Raw genomic sequence first — 25669 nt, forward strand, 5'->3', positions numbered from 1 at the left:
CAACGGTTGGTCACTGTAATAACAACTGTTTTGTCTACCTTCCAGTTTACATGGAAGATAAATTGTTTCAAATGATTGGCACAGCTGTGGGCTGCTGTGTAGCTCTTGTTGCTGTCATATTGCTCATCGTCATCCTCGTCAAGCTGAAGAAAAGGTAGTAGTGTCCTGACATCTCTACATTGTCTCCTTAATTTAGAAATCCACTTTCTGTAAGCTTTGGGTCATTCTAACGCATACATTCTTCATAATCATTCCCATGCATACATTTTCTAAGGCCTTCATCGCTTTTCTACATAATGATTTGATGTATAAACGAGCATTGTCCGAGTTTTGTTGATAACATTCGCTGATGTTTACTGTGAAAACACAGGAAGACCATTTCTGCCATCAACGTGGAAGCTTCTTCAAACTCTTGTGCGGAACCTTCTCACGAAGATGAAACTTATGAATCCATTGGGTAAGATTTATCGGCAGCTTTCTTCAAGAAATAATAATATACACATGATGTTGTCAAATAAAACTAGTGAATACAATGAAGCATTAATTAAACCCGTTAACGACTGTTAGACTTTGTTTTCAAGTTCATCATATCAGTAATTGTTCTGTGCAGTTCATCTTGATAGGATTAGTTTTAATATTAAACACTATCGCTGGGAGACTGGTAAGATTAGTGTTACTCTGTAGTGTAACTTGAGGGAAATAGTTTTACTTGTTATGTATTATTTTGGTTTATAATTGTTATTGAAAGCAACAAATAAAAATGATTCATATGTAAGACTTTTTAATTTTAAGTGAAGCTCAATTGTTAATCGTATAATTCGTATATTTTCTCTTAAACTTTTAATTCGTGATTATGTAAAGTTTGTAGAATTAAAGCTTTTAACATTTTCGGCATTTTGTTCTCTCATCGAAAAAATGTACATATTCAAGATAAATACAAAAATTATGTTTGAAACAATTTCTGCTGAGAGAATAGGACACATTGTGAGATTTTCATTTTTATTCTTTGCTGCATCATACCTGCATAATTTGCTGTAAAATTTAATTGCTTCCAATTTGTAAAATATTTATGAATATTTTCCTTTTTATTTTTGATGTAATCCCGATGTACTCATTTGTTTAAAGAAATAAAGAGGTAAATGAAGTGCTGTCCAGTAATTAAAAGTAACACTGCATTGGACTACATGAGAGTTGTGTCCCTTGGCCTAACGGCGAGGCGATCGGCTCTCCTTGATTTTGTTAATGTTTTGTGGTCGTGCTTCAGTTTGGTTAAAAATGTTAGACCTTCATATTTATATACGCTTCTGCTGAGTTTTGGTCCTCTTCTGGTTCGCAGCAGGTCTGTATATAATGTTTATAATGTTATTTTGACTTGCGAACTGATTGGATCTATTGGCTGGAGTCCGCTCCGTCTGCTTCACTCTCTGTGGAGGCGACCTGGAGCTACATGGAGTAAACTGAAGTGATGATCACCCTCTTGTATTTTCATATGATAAGATTTCTTCATATTCTCAAGATCACTCAATATCGTCCCAGTATTCTCCTGATGTCACTGAGCTTATTGTCTGGAGTCGTTACCGTTACATCTACACTCTACAGTGATCTCCCTTTGCTGGCGGCACGCAGCGAGTCCTCGTATTGTCCTTCTACATCTTGGTTATTATTTTGTGATCTTGTTCAGCACAATGAGTCCACCTTTGGTTGACATATTGCGCTTTATAAATTCAAAGCTATTATTATTATAATTATCATTATATTATTATTAGCTTTCGCCCATATTTCTTTCTATTATTTGTATTTCTTTTACAGCACTTTGCATATGTTTTATAATTGCAAACGTGCTTATGCGAAGTGTTAAGAAATATATATTTATAGACGTCATTTTTATCTAATTACATAGATCAGTTATACAACCAGTAATCAGGAAAGCATGCAGAGTAGATTAAATGATCACATAGTTTATTATCGACCCTATAATGTACAGAGATCCAATGTGAGATTTGCAGAAAATCTTTCCCGCTTTTCATTTTGCACAGAAAAGCTCCAATCGACAAACAAGGGTCTCTTATTCTTATGCTTATGGAAACTCTCTCTGGAATGTGCCTCGAGTGCTTTTGTCAAGCAAAAAATATTTTGTGTTGCTTTCAGGGTACAAATAGAACATTCTTAGTCCAAGCTCGTCTTATCGTCAGTTCTTTCTGAGCCAAGCAATTTTGTCTCCAAGGGGTTGGGCGACTTGCCGATGAAAATACATTTATACACCTTGGCTTGCTTGTAGCCAAGTGACGAGTTTCACTTTGTTCAAAAGTCAGGTGGTTGATTTCGATCAAAGCTCTCTTTGTTTGTTTGTTTGTTTTACCATCTTTTATATTTTTAAGCTCCTTAAGAAGTCTACAAAATATGTTACTGCCTTAGCTAATGCTGGATCTGGGGTTGGGTTAGGGTTTGGGATGAGGGTGGTCAAGGTGTGTAAAAAGGTGTAATGACATCTGCAAACACCATCTTACCCGATCTACCCAATTAAAATCACAGCCAACCCAAGCCAATCACAAAACTTGCTTTATTCTGAAAAGGCGTCAACATCTAAACGAGTTCTTGTTATTTCGACAGGTGGTTGCTGACATTTCCTACTAGCAACACAAATGTCATCTCTCTGTCTATACAAACGATTGTCACTTCGTCTCTGACACTAGCAAACCAACCCACAGTTTGGTTAATTGGTTAAATGTGAATGAATGGAATGGATGAAAGGAATGAAACTTAGATAGATGTCAGGGACACACTCAATGCGGACTGTACACACTAGCAAACAGTAGGTCCCACATGTGTTCTTTCTCACAACAAATCACAAAGATCTGTCCATGGGTTTCACATTTTCTACTGTCGGGAGTTGAGATTATCTTTCAAGGGAGGGAAAAAAAGCTATTCTAAGAACATACCAGTAACAGATATTAAATAACAATTCCAACATAACACATCATTTACATAAGTTACTCTCATCCATAAAGTCACAAGACTTTTACATATAAAAGATAATTCCCCTAACACATAAATTCAGACTTCCAAGTTCTACAGTCTCTTAAGTGTGGAACCACAACTGGTAACAGCAACGACCCAGACCGCTGTTCACATGCAAAGAAAATCACAACAGATCACACTTGTGTTGAAGTGACATCAGCATCCGACCTATAACACTGTCACACACACATATACACACCCTTGTGTGTACCACCAGTGCTATCCACTCGACGCCCCACGACAGTTGTTGCTGGACTGTAGCCTGATGAGGATGGTTACAACTGTTACAGTCCGTGACCGCTGGTGTTGACCATGCTGAAACTTCAGGTTGACGAGGGCGATGTTACAACTTCTGTGATCCTATGTTTCCGTCTTACTTTGCCTCCAAATGATTGCTGAAATCCATGACAATCTATGCTTCTTTAACCAGCCAGGGGCGATAACTCATGTCCCTGACACTAGAACTTTCGGGAAAGGCTCCAGCATGGCGTCTGTAAGAGCCGGAAGAAAGTTGGTAACACAACAAGAGCATCCTACTCAACTTATGACAATTAATGAGCCTGCGACATTTGCAGTGTGAATCGTTGAACAGCTGTTGACGGTTGGATGAGGGAGAAGCTAACACAATGTTCAAGGCAGCTGCTTGTCTCCTGCTACACCTAGTCCTGTGGGTGAGTCTTTACAGACATTATAACACATGGCAGACTGTAATCATAATATACAGCAGTATTTGATAATTAAATACATCAGTCTTTGATAATTAAATAACAATAATCTGTAATGCTTACATTTCCCTGTCGCTGTCTGAACAGCTTTTGTTGATCAATCTTTAAGCTTCCTTGATAATTTTCAAACATTGTCTACGTTCTAACCACGAAGCCCCAAATGTTAAAATGAGATGCCTGTTCATTGTTCAAGTCTGCATATAGTGCTCAACATTGTTTGAAACAAAAGCTAAGCCTGTGAGTTTAGTTCCATGTATTTCATTGGATGAAGAGGCTAGTGAATATTTGCAGTCACTGCTCCATTCTCATGTTACCATTCGGTACATGTTGCTTTAACTGTCACGAAACTGTTGATTCGTTAACTTCTTGAATTAACGGCAGAGCAGTTAGGTGATCGTAAAGGTGAGAAAAACAAAGTTCTATTCCATACAGATAAACATCTCAGTGGACTCCTGCCCAATAACCTGTGTGCACTTAGTTTCAGGAATGAACCGCCTGTCGTCATCGCATGAACACAAGTACAGGTAATCGGACAGTTTCCATCAGTTGCTTTTTGTCCATCTGTGTGTGGTATAAACACGGTTTAGTGCATAGACATAATATGTTCTACAATATGATAATAGCAACTTTCGAATTTTATAAATAAGATTTCTTATGACAATCCTGAACTGTGTTTGAAGCTGTTCATCTATCATTTCCTTTACTCCAGCAAGTTGACAAGAAATCAAGAGTGCAGACAATCAAAATGTAATCCTTGGTAATTTTTGGAGGGTATGTCAGATTAAAACTAATATTCGGTGCTTGAGAATGTCAAGACAAAGTGAATCATTTCAAACTCATTTCCACGCAACTTATTTTAATTGTACCCAACCGTTTGTAGATGACACATTTCCTGATTTACTGATTTGCTTCTCGCGGGCAGAGCTGCATCCTGTTGGCAAGCAACATTAGGAAGGTCGCCGAAGACAAGCGAACTGCAGCTGAAATGAAAATGGGAAGTAAACTGATGATCGCGGCTATGATTCTCGTAATTAACGAGTTTCTCACGAATCAACAAATACTACAAGGAAATGGTAAACTTAAAACTATGGGTTAGTCATTCTCTTAACCGCACAAATGTAATATTTCCCATGCTTTACTGTTTCTTGTTTGAGATTGAAATCTTTTTCTTCTACAAAATAAAATTGACTGGTGGACAGGTATCGAGGTGAGACTAGTCAACGGCAGTGTGGCATGGGAGGGGCGTGTGGAGGTTCGAAACAGGTCTGTCAGTGACACCTGGGGCACCGTGTGTCATGACCTTTGGGGTGATCAAGATGCTGCTGTTGTGTGTCGACAGTTGGGTTTCGGAAATAAAGGAACCGTGAGTGTCCATCTCATTATCTTGTATTCCTCTCTGTCCTTCTCGTCCACCTGTCTGACTGGCATTGTGTGTATCTCTGCATTGCCATGATCTGACAAGTGTAACTTTCCACAGAGCTCAATATTTATCTATTTTTTTATTTCTAGATTTTATGTTTTCATACTTTTATTTGGTCCGATCATTCTATTCAATCCACATCCACGACAAAAATGTAAATATGAGAGAAGCGACAAAATAAAGCTGTCCTATACACAGTGGAAAAGTGAATGTTACAAACCTGTTTCATCATTCCCATTTTCATTGTCATTTATTCCTTGACTGGAAAAGATGAGCAGTTATGCTGGTCCACAGGTACTGTTCGTCAAGTGAGGGGAGGTAGCATGTGAGGGGAGGTAACATGTGAGGGAGGTAGCATGTGAGGGAGGTAACATGTGAGGGAGGTAGCATGTGAGGGAGGTAGCATGTGAGGGGAGGTAGCATGTGAGGGAGATAGCATGTGAGGGAGGTAGCATGTGAGGGGAGGTAACATGTGAGGGAGGTAGCATGTGAGGGGAGGTAGCATGTAAACAAAAGCAGCAGCTATTGTCACCCCTTAGTTCTACATTGGTGGTGATGACCATTCTGCATCTCTTCTTTGATACTACGTATAAAAAGCACCAAAGACAACCCAAATGATGTCAATATTTATTTACAGCAAATTACAATCTTATACCATTAAACTGTATATCAAGTGTTCAAGTTTTATGATTTCCTGTTCCTCACAAGCAGTTCAAGTGACAGAGGGTCGTCACAGTTAAAGACAAACACAGCTGTTAACATGCTATAATTTCGTTTTCTTATATGATTCTACATGCATTGCCGTAATTAAAGAAAGATTAGTATAAAAATAGGTTGAACACCACAGTAGATTCCATTGTTTAGCAATTCTTTAAATAAAGAGAGGAGATTCATGTTGAAATGCATGTGCAGGCAAAATCATCAGCTTTTTTCGGAGCGGGGTCTGGTTTAATAAGTCTGGACAATGTCCAGTGCAGTGGAGGTGAGGAGACTCTGGGAGAGTGCCCAAAGCTTGACTGGAACCAACACAACTGTAAACATACAGAAGATGCAGGTGTAGTTTGCCAGCCAGGTAAAGCTTTTCACGGACCATCGTCTTCACTGTGTTACCTCTTTTCTTTTTCTCTCTCGACAATTTTACTGTGATGTGTGTGTGTGTGCGCGTGTGGTGTGTGTGTGAGATTCATAGTTTGCAGGACCTTTGTTCATTGCCACCCCTCTCCGTTGAGATAATATGGAAGCAGAAAACAGGGTCTTTTTTAAGCTTTATTTAGAATTGATGTCGGCCATATCCCACTGCCTATTCGCTGTAACAGTCTAGAATAAAGAGAAAAGAATCAAGGGTACATTAAAGTCTTGACAAAAGCAGTGACTATGATCTTGAGGATTTTAAGAGGATTTTAAGTCCGTTGTGCATAACTTAAGTAAATTAATGTGAGAGGCCTCATAAATTGCTTTGATATATACCGAAGATTAGCTAAGAAAAAAAAATTGTATGCCCACCTGAGTAACAGAGTAGGTTAGTGTAGTCGGTCGGCATGGATAAACTAGTTTGTTAGGGTCGTCAAGCGACAGAGACAGCAACTCGGGCAATATACTTCGCTGGTACTTGGGAAAAGGTAGGACAGATAAGCAGCAATTTCCCAAGGAAACACGGATACCGAGCGCTGTCCCTGTCCAGAGACGTTACTCTGCTTCTTTGACAACTTTTTTGCTCATCGACTACTCAGTGGTATGAGCCGAAATGAGCAATGCTACATACAGCTAGCCACGCTTGAGGGGACGGGTTGCGGGAGGAGAAAGATTACATCTCTCCCATCTCGTAGGTGTAAAATGACCCTCGGATGTTTCCTCTCTGCCCTTGCATTAGGTGCAGCCATCGCGACGGGTCTCTCTGTCCTACACGCTTGACGCCCGGTAGCACTTGCTAGTTCTGATGACGACCATGACGATAACAATCACAAGAAGGACAGGCGATGATGATAATGATAATGATGAGAATGATTAACAATGATTGATGATTGATGATGATGATGTGGCAGGTTGCGATCTTGGAACATTCAAAAATGCTACATCACGAGACTGCATACCCTGTGCAGTTGGAACGTACCAAAACCAGACAAACTCGACGACCTGCGACTTGTGCTCACCTGGTCACTATCAAGATAAGAGTGGACAAGCTTCTTGTGTTGCATGCTCCACAGGTCACTATCAAATCATGACTGGACAAGCTTCTTGTGTTGCCTGCCCACCTGGTCACTATCAAAACATGACTGGACAAACTTCTTGTGTTGCCTGTTCACCAGGTCACTATCAAGATAAGAGCGGACAAACGTCTTGTGTTGCCTGCTCACCTGGTCAATATCAAGCTAAAAGAGAGCAAGCTTTATGTGTTGCATGCTCACCTGGACACTATCAAAACAAGACTGGACAAACGTCTTGTGTTGCCTGCTCACCTGGTCAATATCAAGCTAAAAGAGAGCAAGCTTTATGTGTTGCATGCTCACCTGGACACTATCAAAACAAGACTGGACAAACGTCTTGTGTTGCCTGTCCACTAGGTCACTATCAAAAGATATCTGGACAAACCTCTAGTGTTGCCTGCTCACCTGGTCACTATCAAAACATGACTGGACAAACTTCTTGTGTTGCCTGCCCACCTGGTCACTATCAAAACATGACTGGACAAACTTCTTGTGTTGCCTGTTCACCAGGTCACTATCAAGATAAGAGCGGACAAACGTCTTGTGTTGCCTGCTCACCTGGTCAATATCAAGCTAAAAGAGAGCAAGCTTTATGTGTTGCATGCTCACCTGGTCACTATCAAAACAAGACTGGACAAACGTCTTGTGTTGCCTGTCCACTAGGTCACTATCAAAAGATATCTGGACAAACCTCTAGTGTTGCCTGCTCACCTGGTCACTATCAAAACATGACTGGACAAACTTCTTGTGTTGCCTGTCCACTAGGTCACTATCAAAAGATATCTGGGCAAACCTCTAGTGTTGCCTGCTCACCTGGTCACTATCAAGATAAAAGTGGACAAACCTCTTGTGTTGCCTGCTCACCAGGTCACTATCAAATCATGACTGGACAAGCTTCTTGTGTTGCCTGCTCACCAGGTCAATATCAAGATAAAAGTGGACAAACTTCTTGTGTTGCATGCCGACCTGGTCACTACCAAAACATGACTGGACAAACTTCTTGTGTTGCCTGTCCACTAGGTCACTATCAAAAGATATCTGGACAAATGTTTTGTGTTGCCTGTTCACCAGGTCACTATCAAGATAAAAGTGGACAAACCTCTTGTGTTGCCTGCTCACCAGGTTATTATCAAGTTAAGAGTGGACACGCTTCGTGTGAAACATGCTCGACAGGTCAATACCAAGATAAAAGTGGACAAGCTTCTTGTGTTGCCTGCTCACCAGGTTACTTTCAAGATAAGAGTGGACAAACGTCTTGTGTTGCATGCTCACCAGGTTACTATCAAGATAAAAGAGAGCAAGCTTTATGTGTTGCATGCTCACCTCGTCACTATCAAAACATGACTGGACAAACTTCTTGTGTTGCATGCTCACCTGGTCACTACCAAAACATGACTGGACAAACTTCTTGTGTTGCATGCTCACCTGGTCACTATCAAAAGATATCTGGACAAACGTTTTGTGTTGCCTGTTCACCAGGTCACTATCAAGATAAGAGTGGACAAACCTCTTGTGTTGCCTGCTCACCTGGTCAATACCAAGATAAAAGTGGACAATCCTCTTGTGTTGCCTGCCCACCAGGTTACTATCAAGATAAAAGTGGACAAGCTGCCTGCGATACCTGCTCACCTGGACACTATCAAAGCATGTACAAACAAACTTTATGTCTTGTGTGCCCAGTGGGTCATCATCAAAATACGACAGGCCAACTGTCATGCCATCCTTGTCCTCGGGGACAGGAGCAGCAGCTTAGCGGTCAAAGTACCTGTAACAAATGCACTCCCGGCACTCACCAGGAAAATACTGGTCAGTCTAAATGCAAGCTCTGTGCTCCTGGCTTTTATCAAAGTATTCATGAGCAAGTCACGTGCTCTCCTTGTCCTGCTGGACAGCACCAGGAGCAAGAAGGACAAAAGAGTTGTAAAGCCTGTCCGGTTGGTCACTTCCAACGTCTGACTGGTCAGCCGTCCTGTGTGAAGTGTCCTGAGGGATCCAGTACCTCAAGTCTGGGGTCTGACCATCCTGACAACTGCACAGGTATGCATAAAGTACAGGCAACCTTTATCAGTAGATGTCGTTATAAATATGTTTCTTAGTAACCCTGACAACTCGGTTAATTTAGTAGTGGTCAGTGACTAGTTACCTCGACTATACAGCAGAAGGTAGTTGGTTCATGGCCTAGTCAGGTAAATACTTTGATTATCGAAACAAATGTTGTGCTAGAATCTCTTCAACTGAGTCAGAATATGTGTTCTTAAAGCAAGGTATCAGGAAGAAAAAATATTCATCAATTTCTGCTTGATGATTCCTCAACAGAATCGCCGCATCCCACCTCTACAGTGACCGTTAAGATGTCCTACAGACTGGTGGTCTACTGTACTGAAGAAGGCGCTCTGAAGGTTAAATCAGCCATTTTTACCCGAGTGTATCAACTGGAGGACTATATCACCGGAGTGTGTGCGGACCCTCTTTGTTCCAATGCTTTGGTGAAGACCTGGTGCCAGAGCTACACCTCCTACATCGTCCACAGCGAGATCCGCTTTGAGAACCTGGCGTGAGTAGAACTGTCTGATGAAGATAATGAATAGCAGAATAAGTATCGTAAATACATTAAATTTAGTTTAGTAACAATTAGAAATTAAATATCTAGTATTTACCTGATATCGGTAATGTTTTGATGTATTTAGTTTTGTCCGTGACTGAAATGTCAAATTGTTGTTGACACGTCACGCAGTCGGTTGCCATGTAGACGACCCAGTCGCACAAACAAACACTTTTAAAAGCTTGTAACTTTTTTCCCGTTGTGAGTAAAATCTAATTCTTTTTTTTAAATAGTTAAATGAAAGAAAGGTCTGCATTTTGAAGTTGGCAAATGGCTAGAACCCACAAAGTTATTTTAGTAAATGGTAAATGTGTCAGGAACATATAAAACAAAACAAATAACCCCAAGGATAATTTCAGAATTCCTAGAAAAGAACATACAGTTTATTCAAAGAAAAGTGGAAAAATCTAAAACTAATGAAATTACTAAAATTTTAACATTGGTGAACATTGGGAACCTTTGAGTATAAAATCAACAAGCTGATGAAAAAGAAGAACCACCATGAGACTAGAGTTTTAGGTTCATGTTAATAAACGAAGAGAAGGATGGGGAAGGGAGTTTTAAGTGCAATGTATGTGTATTTGTGTCTATGAGTCACTTTTACTAACAGACAGGTGACGACACTGTCCAACGGAACAGAAGGCACAACTGAGGAACTTCTGGTTCATACGGTGAAAGAAATTACTATATTCCACAATCTGGTAAGTCCTTTAGTACACACACCACTAGACAAGACGAGGTTTGTGTGGATGATTATTTCTGTATTTCGTTATTAATTAATTAATTATTTATTTATTTCTATATTTGCTCAACACGCACTTACAACCCACTGCTGCATCAACCACACCCTTCAACATATTTCACGCACGGATGAACACTCAGCACGCTTGTACACATTATTATTATTACACATTATCATTACACTCATGATGTTCTTTGTCTGTGGTGCCCCCAGGAAGGGGAGGCTACTTTACAGCGGGACAGCGTGAGCACCACAGTTACCCCCTCGTGTCCGCCCACCTTCCGGCTCTCGGAAACCGTTTGTGGTAAGCAGGCCTTCTAGAGATTTCGTTGACTTCTTGTATCTTTATTTTAAACGAAAGCTGTTATCACCACAGTCATTAACCCACATCTTATCTTCTCCTTTCTTAAGCTTCCTTGTCCCTTCATCTAATTTGTTGTTGATAAAAATGACCTTAGTGCACTGGGCAGTCTCCGTAGACACAGCTCAGATAGACATGGACACAACTTTCTGTCTCTCTCTCTCTCACACACACACACATTATTGTTGACATCACGTCCGTCTGGACGAATGAAAGAACACTTCTCTAAACTAAAATCCGTGCGATACTAAAATAACATAAAGTTACCACGGTTGATCACTGTAATAACAACTGTTTTCTCCACCTTCCAGTTTATGTGGAGGATAACTTGACAGATGTGATCGGCATAGCTGTCGGCTGCTGTGTCGCTCTTGTTGCTGTCATTTTTCTCATCATCATCCTCGTCAAGCTAAACAAAAGGTAGTAGTGTCCACACACCTGTACCTTATCTACCTGTACCTGTAAATTTAGGAACACTGTGTAACTTTTGAGCTCAGTCTGGTACTTACATGCTCATTAACATTCACATCCATACATTTTTCGTCCTCCTATTGTTATTACTTTGGTGAAGAATAAACATGAAAAGAGCAGACAGTGTCATTTATTGTCAAATGTCTCCGCTCCACAGGAACAACATTTCTGCCAGAAACGCGGAAGTCTTCTCCAAACCTATGACCACGATCTACAGCACAGTAGATGACGGCTATGTTTTCTTTGGGTAAGAAAGATTGGTTTGCTTTATTTCTTTAAATTAGAAATACTTACTTCTTTATTCTAAAATGAACAGAATGGATATTAAACCATTAATCATTTTTATAGTTTGCTTTGAAGTCATCGATTAAATGTTTTCCTAACCTTATATCATCAAGTGTCTTATCGATGTTATCATGTCTTTTGAGAAACACTCCAGAGTGTTTAGAGCTCACCTCTTTGTGTCACGCAGGAAAAAACTATTGCACTCAGAATCAATCAAATTGTCTAAAGTTACTTTCCTTGAAATCAATTTCCTATAAAAGAAAGAAATAGCGTAGAGAATAAAAATAAATACCTATGTCAGTAGATTCTCCCTCTCAGACCACCACGTAGGGGACATGCGCGTCCCAATCATCCTTTGACTGAAGCCGACAATCGCTAGGTCATGCCAGGGTCACCTGTGATGGACAGGTCAAAGGGTAGAGATCATCCAGAGAGCGTTCCTCAAGTCCTCCATGTCACAGAGGGCTGAGCAATGGACTCGCAATTAATTCCTGTAAAAAAAGATGCTATCAAAGTGGGAATAGAGACGAGTCAACAGTCTCAGTAAAGAAGCAGGTCTCTGGAGTAAGGGCGACTGGGGAGGACAGTGATGTGTTGGGTGAACAAAATGTAATATCGTGTCAGGATATATGGTGGGTTATTTTACCACCCGTGTTACAACTTTCCCATACACACAGAGTCTGATAGCAACACGATGTAAGTCACAGATTCAGGTAAGAATAGAATGTAGGTGCTTAAATTATTCTTTAGGAGCACGCTCTAGTAATACATTTACTATTTTACATATGTACTTATTTGTTTTTAGGTAAAAGGTGATGTCGGATTAAGTCTTTGTCATCTTTTATGTTTTAGGGATGTTGGGACTAATAAATCAGATGGAGCTTACGACACTATTCCTGCATCTGGGAGATAAAGATTTGTTTCTGTTTTAAGATCGACTACTTGGTTGGTTTATTAGAAATGAAATATCGACAAAACTCATAAGAACCAGCCCTAAATAAAGAGATCAAGCTCAGTGAGCCTGACCCCAGAGATCTGAACCCAGCACCTGCTGATTTTTACTGAAGGATGGGAGGCCCGGTAGCGCAACGGTTAGCGCCTGTCACCAATACAGTGAAGGTTGGCTGTCCTGGGTTCAGATCTCGTCTCGGGCACGCTGTTCTTTCTCTGCACGTGACATCTAGGCTGGCTGCCTTTTAGACTAGAGTGAGGTGTACAGCACAGAAACTCCTTTTTCTCATCTCGTTCACGACATTTGCTATAATTATTGGTCTAAGAACACGCTCACTAGCACCTTATGCATTACAATGTTAATTTATTTATATTTCTATATTTAAATTTGTATGTTCGTCTTATTGTGATGCCCTTCTATGCCATACGGGATCGCTACTTACTTCTCTGTACATCTTATAAAGGGCATTGACCTCGCCTCCGTGTGGGGAAATGCGTTGTACAAATCTTATTAATAGTGTATTATTAATTCCTAAATGTCGCCTACGAGACTATATAAAGTGATTATGGTGGTTACAAAACTACAATATTTAACAGGACTGTTTCATATTTATTTTTCTGTACACTTATACAGGATTTTTACTTAAAAAAAGATGTTTAGAGAATTCGGCATCTTGCACTCACTACACCACAAGCGGATGAGCATGTCACCTGACACAAATACTTGACCCACTTTACAATCTTTAAATAGAACTTTAGCAAAACAGGTCGACCTAACACTGACTCAGGGTTCTGATTTTTGAACTTATTTTGCTTCTAGCAGAGCGAGAACTGATTTGGACTGTAAATAAAGACTATCACACACAGAGACAAATTCGTGTTAATTTTTGAGTGTTTGAAAAACTGTTACAATCAGAGATGTGTATTTGTGCATGTTACCTCTAATTTTTATCTTCACTGTTGGTCGTTTTTAATTCATTATACGTGACTTATAATAGCAATAAATATACATTCATAAATGCATGTACGCAGTTTGTAAATATAAAACATATCAACTCATTTCTTGTCTTAAAAGAAAAATTTGATGAAGATCGGAATGAAGATAGGACACTACTAAAAGACAGAAAACATGTGATGAACGTGTGTGTCCAACAAGCTTCACACACACACACACACGGGTACTATATTTCGTCCTGCAATTCTTGCAAGACTAGACTGTTCACTGCGCCACTAACAGCTGACTTCCGCCAAGTCCGGATGCGAACACACTTTCAACAGACTTCTACCACTGACGCTCTACGCATGCGTGAGCAGCTGAAAGTGGTAACAGTTTAACAAACCTTGACCTCCATCTTTCTGTCTGATCAGAAAGTATTGCTTTTACATTAAATACCAGGTAAGGACATATGTAAAAGACTATGTGTACATGCTTGGCAGAAGTGAGGAGGAAAAGTGCCGGAGTAGACATCCACAGCGCCAGAGGACGGCGCAGGAAGAAAGAACGAATGTGATTTTTTTTGTCATTCACATCTTCCTTAGAGGAGAGGTTTCCTCACATTTACTCGCTACAACAACCCAGTAAGTATTATTCAAGTGACAACAGACAAGGAACAATGCATTAACCTCACAGACATGACGGAAGACGGGTCTCGGGTGACAGCTGTACTTGGCTTCGGAACCGCTGGTGGTGATCCTTGGGCTCAAGGGCGGGTCTCCTTTCACGATGTTGAATGTAGGGCAATCAAGATTTGTGTTCATGGAACTTTGCTGCATACATATGTGATTACACAGGCACATATCGCATAAACACACACACAACCTTGCAAAGCATGCAGGTAGAACCAGGGATCATAATTATGAGTTAATGCTCATTTCCCTGCTGTGCTTCGTGCCGGCATGTGCATTCTGACATTCTTGCTCAAAGTGCGTGAGCACCATCAAAAGCATTTCCTTCAAAGCTGCATTGTTCTACATCGAGCTGTCCCTCATGTGGGTCGAGTAGAATGCAAGGTTTGTTTTTCGTGTCGAAGGTCCTTTAGTCGTTTGCAGCCTTCATGTGACGGGCCTTCCGCAAACGTGGAGTGCATGCCAGTCGTTAGTTGGATGTTGTCTACTGGGTATCACAGTTACAGTAAACATACAACTATACACATTGATTAGAATATAGATTTGATCAGTTATGGATGGTTTGAGGTTGGAAGTCGGTGGATAGGAGAAAGAAAGCCATAGCTCTGCATCCTATCAAGCACCAGTAGTCTTAACATCACTGGTCATAACTATTTGTCAAACTGTTAGTAGCCGGTAGATGCTGTCAAGTTTTAAAAATTCCAATGATGCTAGGCATGTCCTGTTGGGAGAGTTCCGTCACCTCCCGTTGGACCCTCTAGTCTGTGTCTTGCCATGTGGGACCAACAGGTTGTCTGTCCTTTGGTCGTTGGACCACTTTCGAACTCTGGCATGTGTGAATGAACTGTGACTGTACGCTGTTGTGGCAGATGACGAGTATGTGTGGTGGGTGTGTTGATGTTGTTGATGTGTGCTGACATGTTCCCAGCAAGATCCGGAAGAAAATTAGTGCTAAGCGGCGACAATATGCCGATGGAAGATTATTTCAGGCGACACACACTTCACCACAAGTAAGGAGGACGTGTGACACAGCCTGGCTCCTCCGACCATTTCATTGTGCGCGGATGTCCTGGATGTGACTAACAGCAATGATCATAACCGCTGCCTGTCTTCTAACCATTCTGTGGGTGAGTCGTTTCAGGTGGTCACCTTGTGCCATTGAATATGTGTAAATAATGTTGGAAGTATAACTAAGCTAATTGTACTTATGCTCGTCTTCTGTTAGTCTTTGGTAAAGCTAGACCGTTCATTGGATGATTATCTTAGTTTGCTCTCTCACGAAAAGAAAATCGGCGATAGAAAACGAAGTGCATTTGCATCTTCTTTATGTCGCCTGACATAAGAAAAAGACAAAACTGTTGACATAAGAAAATTGCCAGACAGGTTTTCACAACTTTCGACCTGAACTGTTACATAACCGTTATTCATGTTTCATCCACAAAACTGTAAATGTCATCCACTCTTCTGTGTGTAGAAAGCTACAGTATCACTCATGTAACAAGGTTGTATCCATGTCAAGTCCGCAAAGAGAACTTTTTAAGGGAGGAGAAATTCATTTTGCTGGTGAGGACGATACCTGCTCCTCCGAATCTTTGTCCTTTCCCTCCCAAAGTTACTCGTGGAAATGCGATGTGCCGGCAACACTGTGTAACAAAAACTTGGGAACAGTGTTCAGCATTTCACACAAATTAACTTCATTTTAATTTATCAGTAATTTCTCGAAATAAACTACTTCGGCATTCCGACAAATGCTGCTAACTCTTAGTGTAAGATTCTCTAATATTTAAGGGGAGTGGTCAATCATAAGCTTCCTACATTTCGAATAACAAATAAATAAGTCACCGTGCTGTGAAAGATCCGGTTCATACCTTTATTAATAATGAAAATCTTTAAGATACTCGGAAGCATACTGTTGCTGGTGTCGGAATATTTCGTGTCAAGGACTTCCTGGGTCATGTCAGGTCATGTGGCGACTGCCAGTCCTCTCATTGGCGTGTTTGTCTGGCGATGTTGACGATAACAACTTGGTGTCGTCAGTGATGTCGTGTCAAAGGTCAGGACTACGACCACCACTCGGGTCCAGTGCTAAGAGATTGCCTTAAGCCTGCCATTCTCAACACTGTCAGACTGATTTAAGTGAACATCTACTCACTCACACAACAATGCTCTACCAACGTCTGGCAAAACACATTGTCTCCCTTGCATTGTAAACAACACACTGGGGATCACATTTACTCATCACCCTTTCATAAAAACTAAGATGGAGTCAGTATCCTTGGAGGGAAAAAGGGAAATGCAGGTTGCTGAAGACTAAGTACTCCTCAACTGCCACCGCAAAATTCAACTGATCCTCCTTGTACGAGCTGAACATCGCAGTTCTCGCGGGCTTTGGGGATGACGTTTACAACTCCTACAACGACGACGACGACTGTGGACTAGAAGTGTGTGATAAATGTTCTTACGTGTGATCACTATTTCTTTGTTGGCTTAGTTTCAGGAAGGGATTTACTGTACCCTTGGAACCGAGGAAACCACAGGTATGAGAACATTCCATGATTGTTTAGTTGTCACAATGAAAATGCTGCAGGAGTCTGTTGGCTAATCAAAATGGTATCACTAGCCAGCCTCATTCCTGTCTTCCACTTTCTCTTCCCCCCTACTCAATCCTACTTTCCTCCTGTTGTCATCTCTAAAAAGTAATGAATACACTATGTCATTACCATTTTTAACTTGCTTCAGTACGTCCACAAACCCAGTTGAACTCTCATTCTGGCTCAAAATGCTGCAGCAAGAATAATATCACGAACAAAAATGACGATAATGGCAGTGAAAATATTCATCAGAAGCAGCAGCAACAGCATCTCGCTTACATCCCTTTTGCTACAACTGCTTTTAATGCTCTTATTGGATTCTACGCTCTGCTAGTTAGCTCCTGTAAGTTAGCTGGACAGCTTCTGTTAGCTAGTTAGCTCCTGCAAGTTAGCTAGTTAGCTCGTATGTTAGCTACATATCTGCTGTAAGCTAGATAACTTGATTTTTGCAGACATCGAGGTCAGACTCGTCAATGGCCAGTCACGATTGGAGGGTCGGGTGGAAGTACGCAGGTCTGCACGTGACAGCTGGGGTACCGTGTGTGACGACGGCTGGGATGACGACGATGCGGCTGTTGTGTGTCGGCAGCTGAAGCTCGGAAACTCGGGGCAGGTCAGGTCAACAACTGTTTTCTCCTAATGACATAATGGATAATGCTAACAGTCTACTCGCTGGTAGAGACTAATTATTTTACAGAATCTCGCAGCAAGTGGAATGTAGACCATGTTGAAATGCAACTGTAATGCTTACAGTAATTTGGGCCAGCCCTGCATTACTTATATCAGAGACAATAAAACACGACACTCTCTAAACACACGTACATTGCCACGAACATGTAATTAGACCTAATAATAAAATATAGTAAGATTGTAGTTCCTTTCGACACTTCTTTTATCTTTCTTCCACACAACTGCTGGCGTCTAACACATGATTGCGAACATTTGCTAGTCTTTAGCGATCAGTAGTCTAGTCTTCGTTAATGTGTAATCTAATGACCAGCCCAATCAAAATGTTTTCAAAGAACATCATTGAATGCAAACTAAGGTTCTGTGGCTGAATTCAAGTGAAATGTAGTTGAATGAGGCCACGATGAAATGTTCATGTGCAGGCAAAGAGTGATGCTTTCTTCGGACCGGGGTCTGATGCTGACCCCATATACCTTTACGAAGTGAGCTGCAAGGGACTTGAGCAATCTCTACAGGAGTGCGAGATGCATCCCTGGGGATATCATCAATGTGACCACCAGGAAGATGCTGGTGTTATTTGTCAACCTGGTGGGGCTGTTACCTATTCACAAATATTATTGCTTTCTCCTCCCTGAGAGCAAATGGTGTAGCATCACGCATAGCACTGTCAGGTTGAAACTTTTCAAGGTTTGATTAACACATGACTGTCAGCAACTGCTGTGCTTATTGACTATTTCCAAACCCATTCCCGGGACGACAAGATGCTTACCACCTTAAAAATGACTCTTAATTAAAATTGTCATAAATCGTATTAAAGATTGTTGAGAAGGTTAAGTATGTTACCATATACCTAATGCATTTTTTTGTACAGTTGTACATACATGTATACGAAAACATTGAAGTATATCAAACTATTTTCGGCTCAAAAATGTCTCTTTTCAGACTAAAATAATACTGGGCACACTAACAGCCCTATTTGTTCTTACCTAAATAAGTTATGCCAAAAATATTGTTACAGTCTTTTTGTTGTTTTTTAAACCATTTATATTTAAACCTTATGTCATTTTTTCAGATTCTTACCAGCCATCCAGCGGTCAAGGCTCCTCCACACCCTTCCTACCTAGTCAGTATGAAAACACGACAAGCCAGAGGTCAGAAACTTCCTTTCCTTCTGGTCAGTATGAAAACACAACTAAAATGACCATAATCACTCCCTGTCCTCCTGGTCACTATGGAAACTCGACCGGTCAGACACCGTGCACTCCTTGTCCTCCTGGTTACTATGGAAGCACAATCGGCCAGACCTCGTGTACTCCATGCCCTTCTGGTCATTACCAAGCATTGACAGGCCAGTCGTCTTGTGAATCTTGTCCCATTGGTCATTTTCAAAATACTTCCGGTCAGTCGTCCTGCCATTCCTGCATTTTAGGTCATTTTCAGAGTGAACGGGGTCAACTGTCATGTCAGCCTTGTCCTCCTGGACATGTACAAGAACTAAATGGCCAGAATGCCTGTAGAATGTGCACCCCTGGTCACTATCAAGAAAGTGCTGGTCATTCAAGCTGTTTACAATGTCCACCAGGTCACTATCAAGAAAGTGCTGGTCAGTCAAGCTGTTTACAATGTCCACCAGGTCACTATCAAGAAAATGCTGGTCAGCCAAGCTGTTTACAATGCCCGCCAGGTCACTATCAAAACACATCAGGACAGAAGATGTGTGCACTTTGTCCCCCAGGGCATTACGCTAATAGGACAGGACAGAGCTCCTGCTTTTCTTGTCCTTCGGGTCAGTTTCAAAGTCTGCCCGGCGAGGTCTCTTGTCTTCAATGTCCCATAAATCAGTTCCAGAATCGCTCTGGTCAGCTCTCTTGCAATACCTGCCCTGATGGCTGGTTTCAACATCTCACTGGACAGTCCGAGTGCCTCGCTTGTTCTGCTGGACATTATTTGCAACAAGAGATACAAACACGCTTGTGTTTTCCATGTTTACCTGGATTTTATCAAAATTTGTCTGGCAGAACTTCCTGCATTCCATGTCCTGCTGGACACCATCAACCCCGACCAAGTCAAGCTTTTTGTGAATCCTGTACTGCTGGTCATTTTCAAAACAGGACAGGCCAGTCTTCGTGTGAACTCTGTCCTGCTGGGCATTTTCAAAACAAAACAGGCCAGTCCTCCTGTGACACTTGTTCTTCTGGATCTTTTCAGAGCAGACTGGGACAACCGTCGTGTCTGCCATGTGACGTAGGCCAGGAGCAGCCTATGTACGGTCAGACTTCTTGTAACCTTTGTGCCCCTGGCCACTATCAGGAAACCTCTGGCCAGCCTGTCTGCATGTCGTGTCCAGTAGGCCATATACAAAACATGTCGGGACAACAAAGTTGCAGTCCATGTCCCCATGGACAGTACGTTAATATAACAGGACAAACAACCTGCTTATTGTGTCCGACTGGTCAGTTTCAAAGACTGTTTGGTCAGGCTTCATGTTCGCATTGTCCATCCGGATATTATCAGGAAGAAGTGGGTCAAACTTCCTGTTCTCCTTGTCCAGTCGGTTATCATCAAAATGCATCAGGGCAAAACTTTTGTGCTCCTTGCGCTGGTGGTCAGTTCCAAAACATATCCGGCCAGCCCTTATGCACACTTTGCCCAAAAGGTTGGTTTCAAAATCTGACCGGACAGTCCGAGTGTTTTCCGTGTCCTGCTGGACAGTATCAGCAACAAGAGGGACATGGCGCATGTGGATCCTGTCCTGCTGGCCACTACCAACCCTTCGCTGGTCAGTCGTCCTGTGTGAAATGTCCAGACGGAACAAGTACATCAAGACTGGGCGCTGACCATCCTGACAACTGTACAGGTGGGCAGAAACTACAAACAGTTTTCGCGTAAAATTTTATTTTTAGTAATTTTGACAACTACATATGTAGGTGTCTACGTCAGATAAGTATTTTTGGTGCTAACATCTCTCTCTATATAGATACAGTGATACCTCGGTTCTCGAACATAATTCGTTCCGGGAGGACGGTCGAGAACCAAATTGTTCGAGAACCGAAGCAATGAAACCCAAAGGAAATAATGGAAACTGGATTAATTCGTTCCAAGCCCCAGAAAATGCCTATTTACTGGCCTAATTTGTATATAATATGTAGAAAACATGAGTCTCAACAAGAAATAAGAAATAAAAGTGTATTTATTAAAACAAACAAACAAAAAAATGTACTGTACAGTACAGTACAGTAAATTGTGTTTCATTTACTGTACCTGTACGAAACTTTATGGCAGGAGGGAATGAATGTGGAGGGAGGAGGGAAGGGGGATGGTTATTGTCACTGATGACGCAAGCAAGGCGCGCTGGGCAGAATGAACGCCATTCGGCTCAACTCGGCTCATCTCGGACGTTCGGATGTTCGAGTTCCAAATATTTGTTCGAATTCCAAGACAAAATTTTCTCGAATTTCCTGGTCGAATACCGATTTGGTCGAAAGTCAAGGCGTTCGAGAACCGAGGTATCACTGTATAATAATCATTGCAACTGTGTACGACGCGCATACTAAAGATAGAGTTGAATATTCTTCTTGTGATTAACATTAACGAAAATTATTTCTACCAATCAAAATTATTATTTCTCAGTCGTTTGATTCATTTTGTTGTAACCTTTAATATGTAAACCCTTTGTCTGAAAGTGATAACATGGACATTGATGAACTTTAGCATTTTTTTTTTACCAGTGAATCCAGAACCATCCTCTACAGTGACTGTGACAATGTCATACACTTTGGCAGTTGTGTGCACTGATGAGCAGGCACAGACTGTCAGTACGGCTCTGTACACACGTGTCCAGCGTCTGGACTCTCAGGCCGAGGGTCTGTGTGTGGACTTGGCTTGTTCCAACGCTTTTGCCTCAGCGTGGTGTGAGAGCTACACCGTCTACGTCGTCAACAGTGAGATACGCTTCGAGAACCTGCCGTAAGTAGCCCACACGTGACTAAGTACCTCACACCTGCCGTAGGTAGCCTACACGTGACTAAGTACCTCACACGTGCCGTAGGTAGCCTACACGTGACTAAGTACCTCACACCTGCCGTAGGTAGCCTACACGTGACTCACTACCTCACACCTGCCATAAGTAGCCTACACGTGACTAAGTACCCTACACCTGCCGTAAGTAGTCCACACGTGACTAAGTACCCCACACCTGACAAAGTCTCCCACACGTGACCGACTTATTCCACACGTGAAGTAGCCCACACGTGACTCACTACCTCACACCTGCCGTAAGTAGCCCACACCACATAACACTCGACCCAAAAAGAGTTTAGTTTTGTTTGTATGCTGTCCTGACTTAGATATTTTATAGGTATGATCTATGACCAACAGGGTCATGTGACAAATTAAGTCGCTTCACTGCTCACTATTGGTGACTACTCACTCTTTCATTCTTTAATTCGTGGAGAGGAATTGAGCATCACTCACTCACTTCCTTGCTAAAGAACGATGCACGACACGCACAAAAGGTAGTCAGACTAAAGAAAAATTAAATAAAACAAATTAATACAGCAAAAAGAATCATGAAAAAACTGTATACAGTATTAACATGTATTTGTATTATTAGTATTTGTTCATTCACAGTTCTTGGTAACAGTACGTACTTCCCACCTGTGTGTGTGTTCGTGTGTGTGCGTGTTTGTGTGTGCGTGTGTGTGTGTGTGTTCGTGTGTGAACAGAGTGGAGACGCTCCTGCCCAATGCAACCGAAGTCTCACCTGAGCAGCAGCTACTTCAGGCGGTTATCAGCAGCAACATCTTTGACGAGCTGGTACATCCTTTTGCCACAACCCGATGAGCAAGAATTTTACCTGAGTTTTCTGCTTAGAGTTTAAAAATGACAATCATGGCGCTTATTAAACAATCTTTCAAAACCCTGGTTGAATGGTACTCCACTTGATATTTCACACTTGATGTGTAATGTCACACTTTGTGCTGCAGGTACCTGGGGCTGTCTTACTGAGGGAAAGTGTGGCTGTCAGAGAGAAAAAGTCATGTCCTCCAGGCTTTCAGCTCTCAGGAGCCAGTTGTGGTCAGACCTTTTAAAACTTCGAGAGAGACATTGTGTGTGTGTGTTTATGGTATTGTGTGGTGTATGTTACAGTGTGTATGTGTGAGAAACGTGTGTGTGTGTGTATTCTCAACACTTCTAGGATCAGCCATGCGATTAATAACCCGTGAGACCTAAACCACAATGACAGGTCACGTGATCTAGCATCGCTCGCTCTCTCTGTTTCAGCTCACGTGGAGGACGACTTGGCTCACATGATTGGCGTCGTTTTTGGCTGCATCATCGCTGCTTTTTTTGTTGTTATCCTCTCTTTCATACTGTTTAAGATGAGAAGGTAGACGTTGTTTCCTGAAATTTTACCTGATTAGCAGACAGTGTTAACTAACGAACACAAACTTCGTAAACATGCTCGCACAACCGCAAACTCGCTGTCTCCCTCTCTCGTTCATTTTTGTTCTCTCTCCTTTCTTCTCACACACCCAGCAATCTTCAACAAATAATATTTTCATTCGATCTCCTCAACTAGCTTACATTAAAAGTCTTACGATTGGAATGTAACAAAGTATTTTTAAAATCTTTTGCTAAATATTTACTTTCTTTTATACCACAGACGACGCCTTTCTGTTCCGAAAGAAGAATTTGATGTGACAGGATATGACGCACTAGCAGTGAAAGACAAAGGTCACTGGTATGCCAGGTGAGATTTCAAACTTTCTATTTCACATAAATTATAAACAAATAACAACACATGGATTCATTTTGTGGATGATCTGGTCATTGTGGTATTGACAGATGTGGTTATTCGCCTTCTGCCACTAACAGGTTAAAGAGACTTAACCCTATTAGTCTCCAGTATAGCTCGCTTCTGTAGAGGGTCTTTGTGGAGTTCATCAGAGACAATAATCTGGTCACTGTGATAGTGACTGATGAGACAATATGAGGCAACATCTCACTACACAAATGAATCAACATAAAGAAACACAAGTTTGAAAATAATGTTTTCGAATTAAAAATTAACAAAGCACAAAGAAGCAAATGGGAAAAGTCACAAAAAGGGAAAAATAATCTTGATGACGCCATCAGTGATTGTTGAAAAATTATTTGACTCAAGATTTTTTATTTATCATTTTGAACAGAGCAAAAAAACTCAAATACCACGTATACTACATAGATAGTAGAATATTCAATATTTAAAGAAAGAAGTGAAATAGGCAAAGTGTCTTCAAATCATAATATCAGTGTCTGTGACTGTGTCTACAGGTTCAGGTCACCAGCAGAAAAACTAGAGGAAAACTATGACATCATTCCAGAAGATTCCTTGTGAACAGCTCCTAGGGAAATGAGCAAGACCCAATTTTTACTCAAAGACCCAATTTTTATTCAAAAAAGTGTCGGCTGGTATGACAAAATAAGTTCAGGAAAGACGACACCTTGCCGCCATCTTTGTCTCGGTAAACACACCTGACGTGGCGCACGAAGTTACAACTCATTTCATTGGCCAACTGATCCTGTCACTTCTGAATCTTTTTCTTCAACTCTAGAGTTTTTCAAGTAATCATGAACTATCTAAAACTCAAAAAATATTGCGACAAATGTCTCCCACGATATTGTTTTTACACATTTCTCTGGATTATTACAAATAAGATAGAGTGACAGAATAGAGAGTATATCAAAGTACCTGTAAATGTACAGTATTTATGAACTGTAGCGTTACACTAACATGTGTGTGTGTGTGTGCATCCTTCCACTTTTCTTCCTTCACAAAACACGTAACAGTATATGTTTACATTCTGTTATTCGAATTTCATGTGAAATGTATCCAAGCTAACTAAACATCAACCTTTAAATGGCTTGCTGTGTATTGTAGGTTATTTTGTTTGTTTGTGTGTTAGGAACAGGTGGTTAGGAATAGGTAGGCAGGCATTATCGCCCTTACCTGTGCGTGAGCGAGGTTGCTGCGTCATAGTCTGACGTCATAATCTGACGTCATAATTTGACGTCATAATCTGACGTCATAATTTGACGCAATTTTAGATTTTATTTCACGTTTGGAGAGAAAAGAAAAAGGAAGGAAGCAGACGACAGTGACCTCACGCTCTAGCTAAGAAAACGGGGAGTCAGGTTTCGCAACGAAACCGCCGAGACGGATGGTCTTGATGGACGTGTGGTTACAGGACCGGGAATAATTGAAGTTGCTTGCCTAGTCAAGAAACTTCTGAGGGACCCACTAAGGTGAACGAAGTGTGCAAGGGAAGTCCCTAACGACGGCAAGGCCTAGACGAAGGGCCAAGGGGCGTAAAGAGTGAGTCCTCCACTTGCGTCGTGTGTCGGGCGTCCAGGGCGGAGTTCAGTCCGTCGACGTTCTGAAGTGTTGTTCGACGACCCCAGCGTTCGGAATAGCAGTTTGGAGTGTGTGCGTGCCAGCTACGGAAATCCTGGTGGAATTTGTATCTTAGTGTGTTTAGAAAGTGTGTAAGTGAACCTGTACCCTCGTCGTGGATTGAGTGGGAGCGCTCCTGACGCAGAGATTACGTCTGACTTTCTCCGTGCGTCTCAGTGACACTGTGGACAGTAACAGTAAGTGTTTTCAAACTTTCTACAAATTATCAGGGAGGCCATTTGTATTCTGGACCGAGTTCCAGAGCTGCGCTCCTTTTCTTGGTGCAAGACTGGTTGAGTTAGAAATGTAGTGTGTGATGATATTGATGAGTGACAAGGATGATGAATATCCTGTCTATTTGAGTATTTGAATTAGCTTTGAGAAAAGTTAGTGTAGCTTCATTCTAGATATTAATCTTTATTTTGCTTTTTGTGTGTATACTGTTGCCATTTATCCACCGAGAGAGAGGATAAGTAAGAGCCCAAGGAAAAGAAACCTTACGGTAAAAACGACAGCGGGCTATTTTAGTAAAGAAAGACGAGAAGCCCATG

At 41.4% G+C, this 25669-nt stretch overlaps 1 protein-coding gene across 1 annotated transcript; it reads left to right on the forward strand.

The window, feature by feature from the left end:
• Positions 1–2571: 2571 nt before the first annotated feature.
• LOC112577235 lies at positions 2572–25667 on the forward strand. Its single transcript, XM_025260269.1, has 22 exons — positions 2572–3689; positions 4222–4267; positions 4666–4816; positions 4943–5106; positions 6076–6235; positions 7206–9404; positions 9684–9921; positions 10580–10670; positions 10925–11015; positions 11384–11492; positions 11701–11790; positions 12681–12738; positions 16897–16942; positions 17449–17609; positions 18106–18271; positions 18756–20540; positions 21412–21649; positions 22408–22498; positions 22669–22759; positions 22967–23072; positions 23349–23435; positions 23999–25667. The coding sequence occupies exons 3-22, from the start codon at positions 4729–4731 to the stop codon at positions 24060–24062; spliced, it is 6123 nt and encodes a 2040-aa protein (XP_025116054.1). The 5' UTR covers positions 2572–3689; positions 4222–4267; positions 4666–4728; the 3' UTR covers positions 24063–25667.
• Positions 25668–25669: the final 2 nt, after the last annotated feature.

Source organism: Pomacea canaliculata, linkage group LG1 (genome assembly GCF_003073045.1).
Source record: "Pomacea canaliculata isolate SZHN2017 linkage group LG1, ASM307304v1, whole genome shotgun sequence".
NCBI lineage: Eukaryota > Metazoa > Mollusca > Gastropoda > Architaenioglossa > Ampullariidae > Pomacea > Pomacea canaliculata.

What these genes read in the sequence shown, in the direction of transcription:
- LOC112577235 (XM_025260269.1), top strand. Translation starts at nt 4,729, where the DNA reads ATGAAAATGGGAAGTAAACTGATGATCGCGGCTATGATTCTCGTAATT. An exon ending in ATACGCTTCGAGAACCTGCC is followed by an intron (nt 21,650 to 22,407) that starts GTAAGTAGCCCA and finishes GTGTGTGAACAG; the next exon opens with AGTGGAGACGCTCCTGCCCA. An exon ending in AAAGGTCACTGGTATGCCAG is followed by an intron (nt 23,436 to 23,998) that starts GTGAGATTTCAA and finishes CTGTGTCTACAG; the next exon opens with GTTCAGGTCACCAGCAGAAA.